General features: G+C 35.2%; 1 protein-coding gene across 1 annotated transcript in view; it reads right to left on the reverse strand.

The window, feature by feature from the left end:
• Positions 1 to 9,593, reverse strand: part of LOC136026872 (pancreas transcription factor 1 subunit alpha-like) — a 28,395-nt gene extending 18,802 nt beyond the window's left edge. Inside the window, exons 1-2 of the mRNA XM_065703660.1 lie at positions 9,440 to 9,593; positions 821 to 1,071 (exon numbers count right to left, since the gene is read on the reverse strand). Of these exons, the coding sequence (XP_065559732.1) occupies positions 821 to 1,071; positions 9,440 to 9,569 (381 nt within the window). The 5' untranslated portion in view covers positions 9,570 to 9,593. The remainder of the gene's footprint in view (positions 1 to 820; positions 1,072 to 9,439) is intronic.
• Positions 9,594 to 15,848: the final 6,255 nt, after the last annotated feature.

The raw sequence follows: 15,848 nt of genomic DNA on the forward strand, positions 1-15,848 counted from the left end.
GCTAACCACTCAACAGTGGTTGCGCGCTAACCACTCAACTAGGACGTCTTCTTAGTCCCTCTTCCAAAAAAGTATTAGACCTCCGTTTAAATTCTGAATGGAACTACTCTTTGCCATTTTAATTTTCCAGTTTCCATACAATATATGGGTATCACTACTGTATTTATCATGTTTTTCTTTTCATTCATGATTTCAGCAGTAGCCGAAAACATATACAGGGCAAATCATGGCTCTTTGTAACCAAAAGTTGAGGAAACTTTTTCACCTAAACTAACTCACGAGAAATATTTCTCAACTGACACTAATTTGGAAATGATAATTTATATTCTGAAATCCAACAAAACTTAAATTGCCATAGTTTAAAACCTTTTACTGGAAGAGTTTAGCCTCCCCCCTTACAATAGAAATAGGATAAGAGTCTAAAAACAATTGCATAAGTAAAGAGATTTAATCCCTAAAACTCCATCGGTGGTTTTTAATACGAAAAAACTTACTACATCGAAGTAACTTATGAATGACCCAAATCTAGTCCCAAATTGCTCGGATATTTGGTAGTTATGTCTACGCTAAGACTATCCACAGTAAACTTAAAATCTATAAATTTAGTTTATTTTTTATTATATTCAATTTTTTCTTTATTGTATTTATTTTTATTTTGAAATAAAAATCAATGATGTTACAAAACATTTTATGTTGTATATACATGTTATATAATATGATATAATATATATTTTTCCATTTATTTATTTTCAATTATTAAATTTTTTAATTTATCTTTATTTTAATGTAATTTATTTAACTAGATATATTAAAAAACTACCTTAGATAGCCTTTTTTCATACGGCAACGTAGGAATATGGGTCCTTAGCCCCTCAAAAGCGTCATTGATGCTCTGCATTCGTCGTCTTTCTCTTAAATTTGCTGCATGACGCTGATGACGTAATTGACCAGCTGTTCTTTTTCTTCTTCTCCATGACCTCTCATGGCTATCATCGGAATAGTTGTCAGTTAAATCTTCATCCTTTCTACTATCAAACGAGCAAATGCTTTCATCATCCAGATATTCATATTCTAGAATATCAAAATCAGAATCAATTAGTTCGTGGTAATGAACTGTAGCAAGGAGCGACCCGGCTCAATAGTAAACGAAACTCTAAAAAACAGAATTTTGATTCTAAAAGATACATCAAAAGAATCAAATTTTCATGCTGATTTAAATATATAAGTTTCATCAAATTTAGTCCTTGTCATCAAAAGTTACGAGCCTGAGAAAATTTGCCTTATTTTGGAAAATAGGAGGAAACACCCCCTAAAAGTCATAAAATCTTAAAGAAAATCACACCATTGCATTCGGAGTATCAGAGAACCCTTTAACAAAAATTTCAAGCTCCTATCTACAAAAATGTGGAATTTCGTATTTTTTGCCAGAAGACAAATCACGGGTGCGTGTTTATTTATTATTTTTTTTCTTTTTTTTTCTTTTCCCCAGGGGTCATCGTAACGACCAAGTGGTTCTAGAATGTCACAAGAGGGCTCATTCTAACGGAAATGAAAAGTTCTAGTGTCCTTTTTAAGTGACCAAAACAATTGGAGAGCAACTAGGCCCCCTCCCACGCTCACTTTTTTCCCAAAGTCAACGGATCAAAATTTTGCGATAGCCATTTTGTTCTGCATAGTCGAAAACCATAGTAACTGTGTCTTTGAGAATGACTTGCTCCCCCACAATCCCTGGGGGAGGGGCTGCAAGTTACAAACTTTGACCAGTGTTTACATACAGTAATGGTTATTGGGAAGTGTACAGACTTTTCAGGGGGATTTTTTTGGTTTGGGAGTTTGGGTTGAGGGGAGGGGGCTATGTGGGAGGATCTTTACTTGGAGGAATATGTCATGGGGGAAGAAAAATTCAATGAAAAGGGCGCAGGATTTTCTAGCAGTACTATTTACCCCCCTTGTATCCCTAGCCATGGAGCCTTTCGAGGGGGAATAAGATTATTATAATTCCGTTTTGAATTGTATTTTCTATTGTTTTGTATTGAATAATAATAAACTTCTTCTTCTTCTTCTTCTAGCATTACTATAAAAAAATAATGAAAAAATAAACATGAAAACGTTTTTTCAATTGAAAGTAAGGAGTAGCATTGAAACTTAAAACGAACAGAGATTATTACGCATATGGGGGTTCCAAAAATACTTTAGAGTAAAGAGCGAGGTATTTAGAAGGAGATAAATACCTTGCTCTTTATGCTAAAGTATTTTTAGTAATTTCAACTATTTATTCTACGGCCTTTCTGATTCAGGGTTTATTCTTAAAGAATTGGGACAAAACTTACGAGTTAGTGTAAAGAGCGAGGCATTAACGAGGGTACAAATCCCCTCACATACATACTAAAAATATAAGAATATAAAAGTTTGTTATGTAAGTTAATTTTTAAGTTATGTATATTTTTTACTAATAAAAACCATCGTTAAAAATAAAAATTTATAGTTGCCTTTTTAAGTAAGAGAAAAATTGGAGGGCAACTAGGCCTCCTTCCCCACCCCTTATTTCTCAAAACCGTCTGATCAAAACTAAGAGAAAGCCATTTATCCAAAAAAAGAATTAATATGCAAATTTCATTTTAATAATTTATGTGTAGAGAGCCAAAATTAAAACATGCATTTATTCAAAAACGTTCAGAAATTAAATAAAAAAAACTAGTTTTTTTAACTGAAATTAAGGAGCGACATTAAAACTTAAAACGAACAGAAATTACTCCGTATATGAAAGAGGCTGCTTCCTCATCAACGCCCCGCTCTTTACGCTAAAGTTTTTCACTGTTTTAAAAAGTAGAGTTAAGAGAAAGAGTCAAACTTTAGCGTAAAGAGCGGAACGTTGACGAGTAAGCAGCCCCTGCTTGCTCCCTTTTTTTGGGGGGGAAGCAATGTGACAAAGGTGCCAATAATTGACCAAATTGATAAATTTACTCTAAAAAAGAAGAATAAAAAAATAGGAAAAGAGGGCACCAGAAAACTCTTGGGGAGTCCAGAGCCCCTGGATCCCTCAGTGCTCTTTTCCTTCATGATATATATATATATATATATATATATATATATATATATATATATATATATATATATATATATATGCCCAACTTAATATATTCCTAATTAGGCAGAGAGCTTGTTGGACGATATACACAAAAAAAACGAAGGGCACATTATTTAATTGGGAAAAAATTGGTTGCCCCCTTCCCGCCAGTATTTAAACTTCGATTCAAGTCATATTAGGTTGTTCAAAACATGTTACATTTTCGGTGAAGCGCAATTAGCAATCAAGCCTTTATAGGGTTATAGGAGGTGGGAGTCCCATTCTTAATTCTGAATAATTCTAGTTCTAGCTTTATCCGCATTCCTTATTGCCTTAAAACCTTTGGAATTACGGATGCCGAGGGTGGCAACCGTATTATTCTTCACCATCATATTCAATTCTTTTTACCCGATTATTCACGCCATCTTGCACCTGCTTCGGGGGAAGTTATCCATCCAGTAATGCGGTTCTGTCAAGGTTCCGCTTAATAACTAAAAATTAGTTACTGAATAACCTAAGCGGAAAAGTGAAATCTCAGATTTAGATCTATTTAACAGGGTGATTATGATCGAACGAATGAAACAAAGGTCAGAATTGCCGCTAAAAGGGATAGAATATTGCCCAGTGATGAGTACAAGGGGGAGCAGAAAACTGCGCTCTCCCCTTGGATACCAAGAATACAGTGTAAAATGCAAACTTTGGTAACATACCAGGGTGGATATGACCCTTTACCCCAAAAAATTATTGCAAATTCTTTCTCTTCTACCCCTCAAGACCACTGAAATTGAAAAACTACCAAGAAACTACCCCTGAAAAACTGCAGAAGTGCTCCTCCGCAAACGTTTCCATGGGTGCCCTTGTCAAAGACTAACTGTTCGATTATCATCACGTCCGTATATTTAGCTACTGGGGTTCTTGAATTAGAAAATAAATATAGCCTATAGCTAACTTCGTAACTTGCCAAACAATAAACAGTAATTTTTATATAGCCAGGACAAGTTAAACTATTAATTTGTACTTTGCAAGAAATCATTTTCTTAATAACAATTTCTGAAAAAAGGCATATTCAAATAAAAGTAAAGCCATATTGAAGGTAGTTCTGACAACCTTTCATCCTCCTGAGAATAGTAGGCACAGATAGAGACAGGGACGAACTACTGCTAATTTCAGTTACTCTCCAATTAGTTACCAATCGCCCTGCCCATTGTCCGAACATGAGGATGAATTTCTTGTGGAATACGCTTCTAACATTGGATAAACTGAAGCCACTATTGGCGGCGAAAATAATACTCGGTCGGCCAACCTCTGGATATATGAAGCGTCAACCATGGCACAAGAAAAAATACCTTAAAAAGCAATCCAATGGAGGGGAGGGAGAAAGAAGTGGCCTTGGTAGTACCAGTTCAGAGAAAGAATACCACTTGTCACCGATTGCTGGCAACAGGTTTGCCTCCCGATGGGAAAAATCACGAGATTTTAGTGATTTTTGTTGATTTAGTGATTTAGTGATTTTCTTCAATCCGGTTGGTTTAATCAGTGATCCGGTTGGTTCAATCCGGTTTTGATTTTCGGTTGGCTTAGTGATTTTCTTCAATAATCTAGTTGTTTTCGTACTGAATTAGTCATTTTTTGTTTATTCAATGTAAAAAATCACTAAAAATAGTAATAAATCAGTAGGAGTGGTAATTCTGGCTGACAAGTAATGGGTTACCCTCCCTTCTTTAAATGGAGACGAGTACTACATGTTTGTTGAATAAAAACAAACTTTAACCTATGATAAAAACAAGGAAACTCAAAAACCAAATAATAAAAGAGTTAAAACCAAATAATAAAATAGTTAAAACCAAAAACGCAACAATAAAAGAGATAGCAGAGCTCAAGAGTCTTAGAAAGTAATAGAAAAAGAGCAAAGCGTTTTAGATTCCTTTTCTTTTCTATTTTTATTTTCTTTAGTCTAGTCCTTTGTGGCGTGAGGTGTGAGGAAACAGGTGTGAGGTTTGTGGCGTTGAGGAAAGTCAAAAACCAAAGAATAAAAGAGTTAAAACCAAATAATAAAATAGTTAAAACCAAAAACGCAACAATAAAAGAGATAGCAGAGCTCAAGAGTCTTAGAAAGTAATAAAAAAAGAGCAAAGCGTTTTAGATTCCTTTTCTTTTCTATTTTTATTTTCTTTAGTCTAGTCCTTTGTGGCGTGAGGTGTGAGGAAACAGGTGTGAGGTTTGTGGCGTTGAGGAAAGTCAAAAACCAAAGAATAAAAGAGTTAAAACCAAATAATAAAATAGTTAAAACCAAAAACGAAACAATAAAAGAGATAGCAGAGCTCAAGAGTCTTAGAAAATAATAGTCTTGAATTATGGTTTCGTAGGACTCATCTTAGAAATTGTTATTTTTCATCTGGTGAAACCTCAGTACCACTAAGGCTGATTAAAAAAACAAACAGAAAAGAAAAACAGCAACAACAAAAAAGATAGTACGATTAGGAATTTTTGAAATGTCTATGTCCTTTCTGTTTTTATTATCTTTGGACTGGTTCCTTATACCAATCTAAATGTAAGGTGTAAGGCAACTGAATAATCACTTTTTTCGGACCATATTTTTAGGAGGTACTATTTTCATTATAATGAAACAATAGCGAATTCAAATGATCCTGAATCAAAATGCATTAAGTATAAATAAAGTATTTAACAAAAAAAGGTAGTAAATGTGGTTTCTCAGAGGTTATTGATTTCTGCAGAATCTATCATCTTGTAATTTTGTTCAGTCTTACACATATTGAAGAATGCTTACTGCCAAAAACAGCCAAACAATTATTAACTTGCTTTATTTTAAGATACTCTATTAGGATAGTCCAATTTGATCATACTTTTTAGAATATTCTAACCAAGGATCCTTCAGAGGGGTGAATTCTTCTTTAGCGTAAGTACACTTGAATAATGATATCTAAGGACTCTATTCAAAAAAGGAGCGTTATTTTCCTTCTGACCTAATACAATTGAAGTTCCAGTGATCTTGAACCAGCATACATTAAGTGAAAAATAAAGTATGACTAAGAATAAGTGAAGATGAAAAGGGCGCGTTGGGAAATGAAGAAACTGATCAAGTGAACAGCTTCATTCACCTTGGTAGTATCAAACAGTTCGAGGTAACGGGCTGTAAATAGGGAGCGACCCGGCTCAATAGTAAACAAAACTCTAAAAAAAAAAAAAAACGGAATTTTGATACCAATAGGTACATCAAAATATTTTTATACTGATTTCAAATATACAAGTTTCATCAAATCTAGTCTTTCTCATTAAAAGTTTAGTCTTATCCTGGATAGCTTTGGCGTTTTCCGTAGGGTTGACAAGAAATTATTAGTCTCTGACTTGCACTGATGGGGCCCATTACTTTTCTTAAGGGCTGGACAATTTCAGTGACTTAAATAGTATGAAAATTGTGACGCCAAACTTCACGACACTAAAAGACAACATTCGTATTGACATTTTGAATGACAAAAATTTCTTTTTACTTATTTTTGTTAAGAGTTTAAGAAATTCATCTTCTTGTATTAGGAAAAACTTAAGTTACAAGATGTAGAACTTGCTTATCAAACGGTTCGTGGCAACGAACTGTAAGTAAGGAGCGACCCGGGTCAAAAGTAATCAAAACTCTAAAAGACAGAATTTTGATATCAATATATATATATATATATATATATATATATATATATATATATATATATATATATATATATATATATATATATTACAGTTGGTGGAACTGTAAGTAAGGAGCAACCCGGGTTAAAAGTAACCAAAACTCTAGAAAACAGAATTTTGATATCAATAGATACATCAGAAGAATTACATTTTTGTGTTGATTTAAAATATATAAGTTCCATTAAGTTTAGTCCTACCCATCAAAAGTTACGAGCCTGAAAAATTTGTCTTATTTTGGACACAGGGAAACAACAACAACGGGGACGCCGGGGGCACAGCGGGATATATAAATAACGACGGGGACACAGGGAATGTTCGATTAGCAATCACCATCAACAAAACTCAAGGGCAATCATTAGAATAATGAGGTATAGATCTGAATACAGATTGTTTTTCCCATGGACAATTATATGTAGCATGTTCAAGAGTCGGTAATACCCCCTAAAAGTAATAAAATCTGAAAGAAAATCACACCATCAGATTCAGCGTTTCAGAGAACTCTACTCTCTGATTATATATGTATATATATATATATATATATATATATATATATATATATATATATATATATGAATAAGTTGTCTGTGTGGTTGTCGAGTGACGTCATGTTTGTGTGTCGACTGACGTCATGTTTGTCGACTGACGAAATTACAGACCGGGACATCGGGACACAAATGACGACCGAGACACCGGGACATCTATATATATAAAAATAAGTTGTCTGACGGGGACGCCGGGGGCACAGGCGGGATATATAAATGACGACCGGGACACAGGGATTGTTCGAATAGAAATTACAGACCGGGACACCGGGACACAAATGACGACCAGGACAACGGGACACAGGGAATATAAATGACCACCGGAACACTCAAAGAGAAATTACAAACTGGGACACCGGGACAAAAATGACGACCGGGACACAGGGAATATAAATAACGACCGGGACACAGGGACACATCATTAGAATAATGAGGTATAGATCTGAATACGGATTGTTTTTCCCATGGACAATTATATGTTGCATGCTCAAGAGTCAGTAAACCTGACAATCTATTTATATGCAACATATATATATATATATATATATATATATATATATATATATATATATATATATATATATATATATATATATATATATATATATATATATATATATATATCTATTCACAGGTGGGACACAGGGACACAACTACAATGGCGCGTAACGTCTTACGCGCGCGGGTGGGCTTGTGGGGGGGGGGGCGCAAAGCGCCCCACCAACTACGTGTTGGGGTGGCGCGAAGCGCCACCCCAACAGCTAGTAGGGAATATAAATGACGACCGGGACACTCAAAGAGAAAGCGACCGGGACACAAGGAATGTTCGATTAGCAATCACCATCAACGAAGGACCGGGACACAAATGACGACCGGGACACAGGGAATATAAATGACGAACAGGACACTCAAAGAGAAATTATAGACTGGGACACTGGAACACAAATGACGACCGGGACAAAAATGACGACCGGGACACCGGGACACAGGGTATATAAATGACGACCGCGACACTCAAAGAGAAATTACAGACTGGGCACCGGGACACAAATGACGACCGGGACACAGGGAAACAACAACAACGGGGACGCCGGGGGCACAGCGGGATATATAAATAACGACGAGGACACAGGGAATGTTCGATTAGCAATCACCATCAACAAAACTCAAGAGCAATCACTAGAATAATGAGGTATAGATCTGAATACAGATTGTTTTTCCCATGGACAATTATATGTAGCATGTTCAAGAGTCGGTAAACCTGACAATCTATTTATATGCACAGACAATGGGACAGCCAAGAATGTTGTATATTCGCAAGTTTTACGTAGTTGAAAAAATATATATATCTATCTATATTCACAGGTGGGACACAGGGACACAACTACAATGGCGCGTAACTAATATGGTGCGTAACGACTTACGCGCGCGGGGGGGGGGGGGCTTGGGGGGCGCAAAGCGCCTCCCCAACAGCTAGTATATATATATTCATATATATATATATATATATATATATATATATATATATATATATATATATATATATATATATATATATATATATATATATATATATATATATATATATATGAAAAACATGGTCTTAAAGAGCCATCCAAACAATGGTCAAGCATTTGAAATAACTCAGCGCTAAAAGTTACATTAGATCGACGATGTTTCTCAACTGCGTTTATTTAAGTGTCGTGAAAGAGTGTCGTATCTTTATCTTTTTGGAAACTGGTTTTCTGTTTCTTTTGTTTTTGCTTTTTGTGCTACTCCATTGTAATCTATTTTTTTTAGATGGTTAATGAATGAATGTTATCATATATATATATATATATATATATATATATATATATATATATATATATATATATATATATATATATATATATATATATTTGATTTTATTCTTTATAATGCTTTAACCACGGGTTTTAAACTAAGCATCCAGGCCTGCTCAAGAATTTCAGATCATAAAAATGTAAATTTTTGTAACAAAAAAAAACTTCTCGACAAAAAAAATTGTTTCTAAACCCTCCCAAATCTCGAAAATATTTTGCAAAATAACACTCCTTCCACCTCTTGAAAAACCTACGGGGTACAACGACTCTAAAACTGAGATACTAACCTGAATCAGTTTCTTGTGAACTATGGTATCTATTTCTCTGCGTCGGTTCATAATTGCAAGTTGAATCAGCTGAATACTGAAAGCTATGTAAATAAGTCCTATTAACACCGTCAACGTCAAAACTTTCCATATCAGCACGTGTTCAAACTTGTATTCAAACCTTTAGCCGACGTTCTGCCGCGTGGCTTTAATTACTGCTAGAAAATCATTCTTTTTACTAGTACGCTTGTCCTTAGAACCACCAATAGAAGCAGGAAGCCCTGGGATTGGCCGAACTTAAAGCATGGGAAAAGGCTTGATTGATTCTAGTTGTAAGCAGCTTATCAAATAAAGCAAAGGCGATTTAAACTTATTGAAAGTCGAAACTAACATTAGAAGTTGATGCTAGAAAAATACTAGTAACTTTTTCCGTAGAATTTAACTATTAGAGATACAGCGTTAACTAAACTAACAGAATAATATGATAGAATATTTTTATTTAACTATAAATATTTGCATACCAGATTCAAAGACAGCGCACGTAGTTGAGGTAAATACTTTGTGGTATTTGGCAAACCGAGTGGCATATGTTTGAAGCATAAATAGAAAACATTTTGTGTTTTGGTTTTAATCCTACTAAGCAAAGACAATTTCGAAGACCAAACTGTCTTTCAATGACGATAAATAAATGTTAAAATAGGAATAAATCCTTTTAATACACAATGATAAATTTTTGAAAAAATACTATATATTTCGGTCGCTTATGCAGTGACCGTCATCAGTAGTAATGCTCTGATGACGGTCATATGCCCGAAGTATCTAGCATTGTTTTGTGAAATTTATCATTGTCCATTAAAAGGATTTATCCTTATTTGAATTTCCCTTTATGATCCTGCTAAACAAAAACCAAGAGCACGTGTAAAACCAAGAGCACCAAGAGAACTTTTTAAAAGGAAGCATGCAAAAAGATTTCAAAATTTTCCTTCTATATAAAATCTACAAGCCAGTGGTCATAGGCCAAAAAAATGGACGAAAAACAAATCGAACTATAACACTCAGTACCTTAAAATTATATCTTCCATGCAACTAAAACTTTCTCTACAAAATTTTCTACCGCCATAATTAGGTCCCTAAAAGAAGTCTCCAAAATACTTGGGAGTAGTGGTGTACCCCCACAATAAAAACTGTTCCTTAAATTCTTACAACTTTGGCAATTACTAAGAAAATATTCCAGGTCATGCCCATATTCCCCATAGAGGGGCAAGGAAACATACCTCTCCAGCAATTTTCGTCATATGAATCCCAGTGCCCCCTGCGCAATGGCACACAATTCGCTGGTTGCAGGTAAAACCACTCTCCATGCTCAACTTTAATCTGCTAACAAAATCTTAGGGTTCTTCACTTCTCGACACTAATAAGTCAAATACTAACCTCCTGGTCCTGAAGGCGTGATCCCAACACACCAAGAAAACCATCAAATTCACAATGGGGACCGAGACCTTCATTCCAAGCCCACAAAAAGCCTTCATTATCCAGCAGGGATTTAACCAGTTTCGATTATGTTGCCTTTTTGAAAAATTCAACATCTCGATGCAAGGCACCTTCGCTAGACGGTTATCAGGCAAACGTAATATCTGTAACGAAAACTTAATCATCTATATGGTCCTGTGATCACACAGGTTTGATAAACCCATATCAGAAAATTCGTGGTAACGAACTGTGAGTAAGGAGGGTTCCGGCTCAATAATAACCGAAACTGTAAGAAACAGTCTTGATAATAATAGATACATCAAAAGAATCAAATTTTGATGCTTATTCGAAATATGTGAAACTGTAAGTTTAATGTTATCCATCAATAGTTACGAGCCTGAAAAAATTTGCCTAACTTTAGAAAAAGGGGGGAAATGCCTCTAGGAAATAAAGTGATCTTAATGAATCACACCATGAGATTCAAAATATCAGAGAACCCTATTGTAAAGGTTTAAAGCTCCTATATACAAAATGTGGAATTTTTTTTTGCCAAAAGCAAGATCACGGATGCGTGATTGTTTGTTCGTTCTGTTTTGTTTGTTCTTCCCAGTGGTGATCATATCGAACCAGTGATCCTAGAAGATCGGGAGAGGGCTCATTTGATCGGAATCCAAAAGTTCTATTAGCCTTTTTGAGGGACCAAAAATATTGGAGGGCAGCTACCCCCTCCTCCGATCTCCCTTTTATCCAAAATTGTCCGACCAAAACTTTGATGTAGCCGTTTTCTTCAGCATGGCCAAAAAGATCTAATAACTATGTCTGACGATGACTTGACGCTCCACAGCCTCCAGGGGAAGGGCTGAAAATTATGGCTTTTGCCCAATGCTCACATATAGTAGCGGCTATTGGGATGTATAAAGATATTTTTCGAGGAGGGGGAGATCCTATGGTGGGGTCGCTTACATGGAATGATCTTTTCATGAAGGAGTTTTCTTGGGGAAGGGAATATCAAACAGTTCTTGGTAACGAACTGTAGTAAGGAGCGACCCGGCTCAATAGTAACCAAAACTCTGAAAAATTGAACTTTGATACCAATAGCTACATCAAAAGAATCGCATTTTAATGCTGACTATAAATATATAAGTTTCATCAAGTTTAGTCTTACCCATCAAAAGTTACGAGCCTGAGAAAATTTGCTTTATTTTAGAAAATAGGGGGAAACTCCCCCTAAAAGTCATAGAATCTAACGAAAATCACACCATCAGATTCAGCGTATCAGAGAACCCTATTGAAGAAGTTTCAAGCTCCTATCTACAAAAATGTGGAATTTTGTATTTTTTGCCAGAAGGCAGATCACGGATGCGTGTTTATTTGTTTGTTTGTTTTTTTCCCCAGGGGTGATCTATTGACCCAGTGGTCCTAGAATGTTGCGAGAGGGCTCATGATAACGGAAAGGAAAAGTTCTAGTGCCCTTTTTAAGTGACCAAAAAATTGGAGGGCACCTAGGCCCCCTCCTGCGCTAATTATTTTCCCAACGTCAACGAATCAAAATTCTGAGATAGCCATTTCATTCAGCGTAGTAAAAAAACCTTATAACTATGTCTCTGGGGACGACTTACTCCCCCACAGTCCCCGTGGGAGAGGCTACAAGTTACAAACTTTGACTAGTACTTACGTAATGGCTATTGGGAAGTGTACAGACGTTTTCGGGGGAGTTTTTGGTTGGGAGAAGGGGCTGAGAAGAGGGGGATATGTTGGGGGAACCTTCCATCGAGGAATTTGTCATGGGGGAAGAAAATTTCCATGAAGGGAGCGCAGGATTTTCTAGCATTATTAAAAAAAAATAATGAAAAAACAAATATGAAAAGGTTTTTTCAACTGGAAGTAAGGAGCAGCATGAAAACTTAAAACGAACAGAAATTATTACACATATGAGGGGCTCACCTCCTCCTAATACCTCGCTCTTTGCGCTAAAGTATTTTTAGTAATTTCAACTATTTATTCTACGGCTTTTGTGATTCAGGGGTTGTTCTTAATGAACTGGGACAAAATTTAAGCTTTAGTGTAAAGAGCGAGGTACTGACGAGTGGGTGAACCCCCTCATATATGAAAACATGAGAATACAAAAGTTCGTTACGTAAGCTAATTTATAAGTTATGTATATCTTTTACTAATAAAAACATTCGTAAAAAATCAAAAATTCTAGTTGCCTTTTTAAGTAGCCAAAAAAAAATCGGAGGACAACTAGGCTTCCACCCCCGCTCTTTTTTCTCAAAATCATTCGATCAAAACTATGAGAAAGCAATTTAGCCAAAAAAAAAAATAAATATGCAAATTTTGCTTTAATTGTTCCTCTGCGGAGAGCCAAAATCAAAACATGTATTGATTCAAAAACGTTAAGAAATTAAATAAAAAAAAGAGTTTTTTTTAACTGAAAGTAAGGAGCGACATTAAAACTTAAAACGAACAGAAATTACTTCGTATATGAAAGGGGATGCTTCCTCATCAACGCACCGCTCTTTACACTAAAGTTTTTTACTGTTTTAAAACAAAGAGTTGAGAGAAAGAGTCAAACTTTAGCGTAAAGAGCTAAAATTACAATTACGCTTTTACAATTACGCTACACAATTACGCTACACATTATTATTATATTACACATTATATTACAATTACGCTACACAAATTAAAATTACAATACAATACAAATACAATTACAATTACGCGCAAGAGCTAAAAAATTACAATTACATGAAAAAACAGATTTTTCAACTGAAAGTAAGGAGCAACATTAAAACTTCAAACAAACAGGAATTATCACTTATATGAGGCGGTTGCCCTCTCCTTAGTACCTCGCTATTAACGCTAAAGGTTTTTTTGATTTTGTAAAAAGCTTATAGTTCTAATTAAACAGTTCTTGTGTATAAGGAGTCACTCTTAAATAATTTGAACAAAAAGTCAAAGTTTAGCGCAAAGAATGAGGTACTAAAGTGAGAACAATCCCCTCATATACGTGATGATTTCTGCTCGTTCAAAGTTTTAATGTTGCTCCTTACTTTCAATTGAAAAACTTGTTTTTTTCTGTCCCCCTTTAAGGGGCAAAATACTAGAATCATTTTGTAGGTCTATTACTTTTTTCAAACAGTTTGTGGTGACGAACTATAAGTAAGGATCAACCCGACTCAATAGTAGCCAAAACTCTAAAAATCGAAATTTTGATACCAATAGATATATCAAAAGAATTGGCTTATTATGCTGGTTTTAAATATATCAGTTTCATTAAGTTTCGTCTTACCCATCAAAGGCTACGAGCCTGAGAAAGTTTGCCTGATTTTCGAAAAAAGGGGAAAAACCCCCTAAAAGTCATATAATCTGAATGAAAGGGCCAAGTTTATCAAATGCTAACATTTAAAATATTAATATCTTTTTCATAGAGAGAGCGAATATTTATTGACAAACAAAATAAAATACAAAATAGATATTTGCGAATGATTTGTGCGGCTATCTCTAAACTACGGAACTAATACACTACAACAATTTCTCGAATCTAATAATGAAGAAAAGAAAAAGTGAATAGAACACCTAAAACCCAGTTACAAACAAACAATCATACACACCAAAAAGTGGTTTGTCAACTTTTTTATTTATTCTTATTAAAACGTAACAATCGCTGTCATTTTCAACCGCTGAATAACTAAACTGCGATTTCTGAAAACTGATCTTTTGCAGAAAAATTGCTTTGATTTTTGACTGTTCGATACCCGACAGGTATAAAAAGAGCAGACTCAGTAGGGTATTATTATTAAACATCTCGTAAGAGTGCAAAAAAAAAAGAAAAAAAAAAAAAAAAAAAAACACTGAATGGCTAAGATCAAAAGCGACAGTGGTATTGAAAAGAAACGACTTTACGTCTATAGGGAATTTTCAGGAAGTTGCCAAAACAGAAGTTATCAGTGTCAAACAATTTGTTTTAACGAACTGTAAGTAAGAAGCGACTCAGCCGAATAGTAACTGAAAGTCTAAAACCGGGATTTTAATATCAATAGGTTCATCAGAAGGATCAGCTTTTTATGCCAATTCCAAATATATAAGATTCATCAAGTTTAGTGTTACTCATCAAAAGCACGAGTCTGACAGAATTTGCCTGATTTTTGAAACAGGAGGTAATACCCCCTAAAACTAAAGGAATCTCAACGAAAATCACACCATCCGACTCAGCGTACCAGAGAACCATACTGTAGAAGTTTCAAGCCCCTACCTGTTAAAGATGTGAAATTTTGCTGTTTTTGCCAGAAGTTTGATCACGGATGCGTATTTTTTTTTCTAGGAATGGTTGCACCGAAATAAGGGTTCTAGAAGATTGGATGAGGGTGCATTCGAACGGAAATTAAAAGTTCTAGTGTCCTTTTAAGCGAAAAAAAAGATTGGAGGGCAAATGGGCCCCCTTCCATGCCCATTTTTCCCCCAAATTATCTGGTCAAAATTTTGAGATAGCCATCTTGTTCAGTACAATTGAAAAATCAAATAATTGTGTATTTAGGTACAAAATGACACCCCACAGTCCGTGGGGAGAGATATCAAAGTTATGAAATTCACCCATTGTTTACGCATAGAATTTGTTATTGGGAAGCATACATACATTTTTTGGGGGAAGGGGGTTTTGCTTGAGGTGGATTTCTATAACAGAATCTTCCTTGTGTAGGGAAGTTTCTCGGGGGGGGGGGATATTCCAGGGAAAAGTTACACTGGAGGATTTGACTGAATTACTTTACGATTTTTTTTTAATTTTCTTACATTCTCTTTGCGAAATTTCTCGTCTGGAGACGTTCCGAGGAATCGTCTGGAATCGTCCGGGAGTAATTTTACAGGGAGGGGAATTTTCGGCGAGGATGGAACTGTCAGGAGTGAATTTGACAGGGGGGGGGGGTGCACTTTATATTGGATGAAATTTTCACAGAGGAGT

This window comes from Artemia franciscana, chromosome 5 (assembly GCF_032884065.1).
Source record: "Artemia franciscana chromosome 5, ASM3288406v1, whole genome shotgun sequence".
Lineage (NCBI taxonomy): Eukaryota > Metazoa > Arthropoda > Branchiopoda > Anostraca > Artemiidae > Artemia > Artemia franciscana.